This window comes from Balaenoptera ricei, chromosome 20, assembly GCF_028023285.1.
Source record: "Balaenoptera ricei isolate mBalRic1 chromosome 20, mBalRic1.hap2, whole genome shotgun sequence".
Taxonomy (NCBI): domain Eukaryota; kingdom Metazoa; phylum Chordata; class Mammalia; order Artiodactyla; family Balaenopteridae; genus Balaenoptera; species Balaenoptera ricei.
In genome coordinates, this window is record NC_082658.1 from 63,468,813 (window position 1) to 63,477,470 (window position 8,658).

Genomic DNA, 8,658 nt, shown 5'->3' on the forward strand with positions numbered 1-8,658 from the left:
AAATGGAAAACCATGCTTCCTCTGCTTTTAGAAATAGGTGGAAGGGGGAAGGGTGAGAAGGGAGAGGCAGGTTTCTACTTCTGTGGAATTAGAATCCCCTTCCCCAGAACTGGAAAATAACCCTGGCTTTCTGAAAACAGCTTCAGCCCCCCTGGGAGAAAAGGCCCCATAAAAGCCCCAGATGACTGGGTGCCTTTCCGTCTGGGGAGCCATTCCTTGGAATGCCAGGACAGAAGTAAAGGACTTAAGGGTCCTTCCTAGAGATGCATCTTTCCAACTGTTTACCTGCCTAGTCTGCCCACTGGCCCAGCCCCAAGGGCCTCCAGGACCGGCCAGCGCCGTCCTATACTCAGCACAGGCCCAGGGCAACAAAGCGTCACCAAACCTGGAACCCACAGACGGTTCAAGGGGTCCCTCAGGCCCTCTTCTGTGCAGGACCCTCATCCTGAGTCAGCTTCAGGCCCTGCCACGTAGCCCCCCTGGATCCAGTCACAATCAGCGGCCCCGGCCCCTCCGGCTCCAGGAAGCGCTTGCCACCCACGTGGGGTCCAGCACCCCCTCTCAGCAGTTAAGGGCACCCAGTCCCAACTTGGGACCCAGCTCTCTCCGCCACTTGTAACCGTGCATGCTTGGGGCAAGTGATGCCTGCCAAGCCCCAAATTCTCCGCCCGTGAAATACAGAGAGCAGACGCCTCTGCTTGGGGTTGCTGTGAGGGCCACGGGCGACGTCTTACATGGTGCCCGCCAACGGGAATCCAAGTGAGGCGTCAATGCTGTCCCGGGGAGGGCTTTCAACCGTTGTGGGGGACTGCCCCCCCCAGGGCCCAACCCCCCTCTGAGAGGAGGAATGGCAGCCCCGGGGGCTGACTACAGGCAGGATGGCGCCCGCGGGCCAGCTGCACCCTGGGGATGGATGCCACTCCCGGGAGGGTCAGCCCACGTTCACGCTGGTCTAGCTGATGTGGCCGTGTGTGCTGGGGGCTGGCGCGGGGGCACAGACTGGAGGTGCCCACAGTTCCTTCTGTCTCCTCCGAGCAAAGCAGAGGTTTTCCTCTCAACTATCCAAAGGGGATGTCCTACTGTGAATTTCTCAGTACAAACCCAAGACGTCCTGACAGCAGAGCACAAGTTCTTTTAATCACACGCTTGAAAATGTCACAAGTCACAACTCTGGAGCACAGGAGAGGCCCATGGGGAGCCCGTGTCCGCCTCAGCCTTCCGGGAGAGCCCGGCCGCCTGGTATTTCTGAGCTTCATGTCCCATAGTATTTGGTCGGAGCCTTAAAACCGGCCCACACACTACTCTGAAACGTCAAGAAAATAACTGATTCAGTTGATAACAGCCCCACGGTAGAGCTGGTCTAACAGGTGACACCCACTTAAATTCAGAGCCTGCGCCTCTGGCCAAGGCCGCTGAAACCTGACACCCCCCCTGCACACCTGACAGGTGGCTGCCGGCAGACGTGGACAGAACCCTGCTCAGAACATCTTCAACCTACATTCCTGCCAGCTGGCAGGCAGCTGTTAAGCCCCGACTCGGTCAGCACAGGTTATGAGCCCATTTCTAGATCGAAATGATATTCAGCCACCTCTCCCGCATCCTTCAGAGGCGAAGGAAAGAGATGCCCTTACCTCAGTCTGGTCACACTAACACAACGTCCGCTTAGGAGAAACAAAGGTATTTATAAGCATCTATGAACCAGGCCTTGGCCGCATGACTGCCAGGTCCAGTTCTCCCCACCCCGAGGGGCCATCAGAACCGTGGCTCTGAGCGAAAAGCGCATCATGACCACCTGTTTGCACGCAGTGAGAAGGCCAGAGGGGAAGTCGTGGTTAAACCAGGAACAGGACTCTGAGAAGCTGGAAGAAGGGTCTGTTCACCTGGAGACCACGGCCGCTGAGACGACGTGGTCTGAGGTGGTCTGGCCATTCTTGGGCATGAAATGGCTCAATGAGCTGCCTGAAGGTGACAAGGGACAGAGGAGCAGGAGTCTCTGCCACCCACCCACACGTGGGAGGCAGAAACCTGGAGGCGGGGCTGCCGGCAGGGCCCTGGGTGGGCAGCCCATGGACAATGACACCCACCCCTCAAACACAGAAGGAAACAACTATTCCAGAACAAAAAGCCACCCTCCAGTCTTCAGGCACAGTGCCAGTCTCCCAAGGCCTTCTTCCATCCTAAACCCTCGCCATGTGAGCGCGGGCCTAACTGCCCAGTGGCCTCCACGCGCCCTGCTGCTCACTCAGCACTGGCCACCGGGCTACCCACCACCTGGGCCGGGAGCGGAGGGGAGGGGCAGAGGGCAGCCGCCTCCCTTCCTGCTTTGCCCGGGGATCTGCCAGCCCCGCCTGAAGGCCCCGCCCCTCCAGCCTCAGGAGCCCTCCTCCTTCCGGCAGCAGGCGCACAGGCATTATGCACCTGGACCGTGGGGACAGCACACAAGGACGCCCGGGGAAGCCAGCACGCACACCGGCTCCGCAGTCAGGGCCGCGTTCAGCTAAGCAGGCAGTATCAGAGACCCCTCCACAGGGCTGGAGACAGGGGGCCCGTGCCCCGCTCGTCCCGGAGGCCAGCTCATCTACTCCTTGGGGATCTCGAACATGCACAGGCTCTTGTACTTCTGCAGGAGCTCGTTCTTGGTCCGGACCTGCTCGCGGAGGCGGTGCAGCTGCTGCTGCTGCCGCTCGGGGCTCAGGTGGATGCCAGGCATGGCGCTGACCACCTTGCGCATCTCCTGGAACTTGGTCTTGAGGGCGTTCAGGTCCTGGTGGACGTCAGGGCTGTCCTTGTCCATGCTGCGGAGGCAGAGGGCAGGTGTTAGCACCATCAGCCCAGACAGCTCCATCCTCGCATCCCCACGTCAGAACGCCCGTCACCTGCGTCCCCCACTGGGCTGGGCTGTGCGCCCGGGGGACGGGGCGGGTTCTTGCTTGTGCAGCCGCAGCACAGGCGGCACCCCACCCGCCAGCATGCGCGCGCCGGACGCTGAGCCCTCCCGCAGAGCTGCTTCCCCAGCCCGGGCCGTGGGCACTGCACACACTGAGGCGACATTTGCTGAAAGAGTGGACGCCTGGCAAATAAGTTCCTAAGTGTCTGCTGAATGAATGAAAAACTATTACCAATGTCATGTAACAAACAGCAAGTAACACTTGCTGAAATACCACATTTCTTCTAATTTGAGACATTCCAGGCCAATCAGGAGACTATCAACGAGCAAAAGATAATTTTAGCTGACGTTCAGATGCTTGAACCTGTTAACATACATCCTAATTTCCATAGAGCTATTCATAAATTTTAAACTAGTTACAAGCTACTGGAAAATGTTCAGCAGGCACGCGTCCTCTCCCACCACACTCGTGTAAATTCCTCGCCTTCCGGTCACGCTCATTTTCAAGGCAGGATCGTACTCTTCACCTCACAGCTATTATTAGCTGCCCAGAGATCCATGCTCCCTGTCACGACTAAATTAAAAGCAAACAACAAGAACAAAAACCTTCACCTACGATCAAAGAAACGGCCTGTCAGTTGCTCCTATAAATTTTTTAAAAGTTAGTAAATGGATGGATGAGCTTTTGAAAACAAGGCAGTTGAGACTAAAATCTAAAAGCCGATTCACAGACTGTTTTCAAAGTCACCCACTGAGTAGCGTGAGAGGGGAAAACTGTCAATGATAAACGTTCATCCCTGATGGGAAATTTCAACCCAGATGGTGCTAATTCATGTTTATTATTAATCATTTCTCTGCTTACGCAGACAGAATATCCATCTTTCCTGGTGATCCGCCGGTTACAGCTCATTCCTGACAAATGAGACACACCAGGCCTGCTCACTATTTATCAATAGCTTGAACTCGGAAGCAAGATTTGGAGAATCAATAGTTTATTCTAGGGAATGAATGGCCAACCAAACATTTCCTCTTGTCATTTGAGGCCCTCAATTTACACACACCATCAGTGGTACACCTTACCCCACCTTCGAGGGAGCACCTTATATTCTAATTCTTTTATGTCTCAGCTCAGATCTACAACGCTGGACAGACACCACCTGGGCTTCTGAAATCATTCCACTTGGATGGCATATGTGCTAACACATCGTGACGAATTTAAGTCCCAAGGGAGTTTTGAAATTAAAATAGTTTTAAGAAAACTGATTCACATCACACAAGTCTCAAAGGACAAGGTAAAAACAAACAAAAATATACAAAATAAAAATTTGGGGCTTCCCTGGTGGCGCAGTGGTTGAGAGTCTGCCTGCTAATGCAGGGGACACGGGTTCGAGCCCTGGTCTGGGAAGATCCCACATGCCACGGAGCAGCTGGGCCCGTGAGCCACAACTACTGAGCCTGCGCGTCTGGAGCCTGTGCCCCGCAACGGGAGGGGCCGCGATAGTGAAAGGCCCGCGCACCGCGATGAAGAGCGGTCCCCGCACCGCGATGAGAGTGGCCCCCACTTGCCGTACCTAGAGAAAGCCCTCGCACGAACCGAAGACCCAACACAGCCAATAAATAAATAAATAAATAAATAAAGTAGCTATAAAAAAAAAAAAATTTGGTAAATAACAAGGTCCTACTGTATAATACAGAGAACTATATTCAATATCCTATGATAAACCATAATGGAAAAAAATATTTTAAAAATGTACACATACATGTAACTGAATCACTTTGCTGTACAGCAGAAATCAACACAACATTGTAAATAAACTAGACTTCAATAAAAAAATGCAAAAAAAAAAGGGGGGGTAGGAAATTAGAGGCATGTGCAAAGCCCACCCGGAGGGAAGCTGAGCTGGGGGGCGGCTGTGCAAGCTTCTCAGGCTGCCCGAGTGGGAGGCAGCGGGACCCTGACTCCAGCCAAGAGAAGAGATGGCCTGGGTACCAGGGAGCAAGCGGGAGCTCCAGGGGTTCCGCCTCTGTGGCCAGTGCTGGTCGGCACCTGACCCAGAAGGAAACAAAGGAGACCAGGCTGGGTGGAGAAGCACAAAATCCACAAACCAGGGCAAGGCGAGGGTGCTCAGGACAGCACCACATGGCTCAAGTGACGGGCCACTTCCTGATGGTCCTCTGGGCAGGCCCGGGTGATGCGCGGTGTCATCCCGGTGGGGGACACGGACTCGGGCACACTGCACAGGTCTAGCGGGTGAGCCTAGAACGATGCTTCACTTGCAGGTGCAAACTGGCGTCAGCTGGGCAGGTGTGTCCCCTGGTGACTCAGAAGCAGAAGGAACCACCAGGTCACTGAAGTCACGTCCTCCCAAACCCGAGAGGCACTTCTTTGATCTCTTGGTGGCACCCGACTCGGGAAAGAAATGGGAAACCATTTCTTCCTCCTCAAAACCTCCGACCCCCTCGGCCTCACGTTCCCACAGGCCCCCGTCCTCCTCGCCGACCAGCCCTGGGACCAGTCTTCTTCCCACACTAATGTCAGTGGCTGGCATCTTTCTAAAAGAGTAGGGCTTTTAAATTACGACAGTAATAGGTGCCTGAGGGAAAAAAATGTTCAATGACAGACAACCAAGGCTTAGAAAAGGGAAGTCCCTTTAATCCCTTGTCCCAGGTAAGCTCTGTTAACACGTGGTGCGTATTGTTTAATATCGCTTCAAGATAGTCAGTAGCACACAAACACACACATACTCTTCAATTTGTTTTGACAAAACTGTGGCCACACTACACACATGGTTCTGATTCTTGCTTTCTTCATGTAAAATGCACCTTGGAGGTCTGTCCGTGTTAAGATGTACACAATTATACGGCTAGATTACTTGGCTGTTGATGGGGACGCGCATGTTTGCCACCGATCGCCTGCAATCCGAATGGCGATGACACCCCACACCTACACCCCTGTGTGCCGTGCGCCCCCTCGCCCCCCGCCAGCTCTGCCACCACCCTCAGGGCACCCCTGCACCTCCTCCCACTATTCCTGTGGACCCAGTCCTTTCCTCCGCCTAAAACCCTCTGTCCCATCTACCTTTACAAAACCCAAGCCTGAGCGCAAAACCTTCAGATGGCTCCTCGGCTCCCAGGCAAGTTCACTCTCTGTGTGTTTGTGTGCGTGTGTGTGTGTACGCGCAACCTCAGGACCACCCGCAAACAGCCTCCGACCTCCCGGGCTCCCTGCTGTCTGCCCAAGACAGAATGCCTCCACTCTTCACTGTCCTTTCAGAGGGCACAGAGACAAGCACATGTGACCAAGCCGCCATCTCTCACAGGAGGATGCTCTTGAGAGCGCCTCACAAGCTTATGACCTAAGTATCACTAGGCCCAGTTCACAGGAGAAAAGGAGGCGCAGAGCAGCTGCTTCACCAAGGCCAGCACATTATAAAGCTATCATCTGAACCCATCATTTGAAGTTCATGATTATTATTCACATATCAGAGATAAAAAAATTAAGGCCTAGAAAGGCTACGTATTTACTAAGATTACAAGGCAAGCAAGCGTCAGCATGCAGATCCGAATTCAAGGCTATCTGACTTCAAAGCCCATGTTCTCTCTCGTGTACGTTACTTCTCCATCTTTAAGTGCAGCCCAACCCAACTGCTCTATCAGGGTGCAAGAATATACACCATGTATTTTCATTTTTCCATATTTTCCCTAAAACCAGAATAAGTATATTTGGGTTGATCTGGATAACGCTTTTATAATCAAGCACTGCCCTGGGATTGCAGGGTCTGCATTTGCGTTTGTGTTCGCTATGTCACTGCAGCCTAGAAGTGCTACTTGACGATCACAGGCTCATGAGGACAGAACAGTCTGCCTTACCCGATAAACAGTATGTTCGCACCAAGTGAAGCCAGATGAAGTCAAGGTCTACTGTGAGAACAAATGCTTTGCAGCTGTTTGAAAAGCGGTGGAGGGACTTCCCTGGTGGTGCAGTGGTTAATAATCCACCTGCCAATGCAGGGGACATGGGTTCAATCCCTCGTCCTGGAAGATCCCACATGCCGCGGAGCAACTAGGCCCGTGCGCCACAACTACTGAAGCCTGTGTGCCTAGAAGCCCGTGCTCTGCAACAAGAGAAGCCACCGCAATAAGAAGCCCGCACACCACAACGAAGAGTGGCCCCCGCTCATGGCAACTAGAGAAAGCCCGCACGCAGCAACGAAGACCCAACCCAACCAAAAAAAAAAAAAAAACCCAGCTGGGCCAGTAACAACATTTTCATGTTGTGAGTGGCAATTCCATTTCAGCAAAACATCCAGGAGCACAACTGATGTTCATTTGAATATTACTGTAAAAGTAACTTTGTAGTGATTTACTTTGTTTTGGTTTTTAATGGCTGAATAAAAATTTTAAGCCCAGGGGCTTACACTTTGTTACCATAAATAACGGTAAAAAAATAATTTGGGCAAATGTGGGGATTGGGGAGACTTTGGTTGTGTGTGTGTGTGTGTGTTTCTCTTCTAAGGGTCAGTTTGAAAAGTCAGGTAACCTGAAGACTGGCCAAAAGGAGACAATCACCCCGTGACAGCATGTTAGGGCACCGTAAGCGCTGGCAGGCGGCCAGCACCCGTTTCCTGTAATGTTCCCATCATCACCCCTATAATCTCTTTGCATTATGGGTTATTCTCTCTCATGGTTTTCCCTTCTAACTGGTTGCCAACGTGGGCGTGAAAAGTCCGCCCTTTCACCTGTACACCCCACAGCACTTAGCAGTGTGCCACACACAGAATATGATCCACATCTGTTGGATCTGTTGGGAAGGACGCCGAAGTGAGTATTATACCCCTAATTACAGGTGAGAAAACAGGCTCAGAGAAGCCTGACTGGCTTCAGGCCACCAGGCTGCACACGAGTGGTCTGACCGTAGCGGGGCCTGCCAGCACGAGGCCTAGGCAACTCCCAGGGCCAGAGTCTGCTGAACTCTTGGGACGACTGGGGGTGGTCTCGGCGAGGCCGCTCCCCTCCGGGTCGGCCTCCTCCTTTGTACCGCGGGGCGCCCCCGGAGCTCGGAAACGTGACTGGCAGCGGGGAGCCTGCGGGCTGGCCCCCCCGGGCCTTACCATTTGATGATGTTGTGAACCAGAGGGAGGAAGGAGCAGTTCTCCTCAGCCTTCACGCCGGCCGGCGACGGAGGCCTCGGCGGCCTCGGCGGCGGTTGCGGCTGCGGCGCGGAGACCGGCGGCGGCGGCTGCGGAGGCGGCAGCGGCTTCGTCTCGGGCAGCGGCGGCTCTGCGGGTGGCTGCAGCGCATCCTCGGCCTGCCGGCCGACAGACACCCCGACAGAAGCCATGGCACCCGGGACCCACGCAGCCGGTTAACAGGGCCGGCGGCCGAGCGCGCCGGAAGTGTCTCGGACTCCGCACGTCACCACTGTGCGCCGCGGGGGCGAGACCTGGAGGGAAGCTGTGAGGTCGCGCGCCAGGGCGCGGGGCGGGGCCAGGGCGCGGGGCGGGGCCAGGGCGGTTGTTACTAAGCAACAGGCGGCTGGCGGGTCCGGGGTGGCCTGGGTTTGGCTGTGCCTGAGACAGCCAAATTTTTCAACAGTCAGAAATAGGAGGTGTACTTCAGGAATAACATCTTATTTCTATTCACGTTACAGAGAGGGTCCAAAAGCAACCAGTACAGGAAGACTTGAGATAAATAAGGCCTCGCGAAGAGGGGACAGCACCTTCCGGGCACCTGCAGGTGTCAGACCCTGGGCCTGCGGGCGTGGAGAATCC

General features: G+C 54.4%; 1 protein-coding gene across 1 annotated transcript; it reads right to left on the reverse strand.

Annotated features, from left to right (window-relative positions):
• Window positions 1-1,112: 1,112 nt before the first annotated feature.
• On the reverse strand, window positions 1,113-8,283 carry MED9 (mediator complex subunit 9). The gene is made up of 2 exons (XM_059907168.1): window positions 7,999-8,283; window positions 1,113-2,795 (listed from the first exon to the last, which is right to left on the reverse strand). Exons 1-2 carry the CDS (start codon window positions 8,226-8,228, stop codon window positions 2,579-2,581), a joined length of 447 nt encoding a protein of 148 aa, XP_059763151.1. The 5' UTR covers window positions 8,229-8,283; the 3' UTR covers window positions 1,113-2,578.
• Window positions 8,284-8,658: the final 375 nt, after the last annotated feature.

Excerpts from the sequence above, each read along its gene's own strand:
- MED9 (XM_059907168.1), bottom strand. The coding sequence starts at position 8,228 with ATGGCTTCTGTCGGGGTGTCTGTCGGCCGGCAGGCCGAGGATGCGCTG. Across the intron at positions 2,796-7,998 it reads GTTCACAACATCATCAAATG|CATGGACAAGGACAGCCCTG; the intron begins GTAAGGCCCGGG and ends CTGCCTCCGCAG.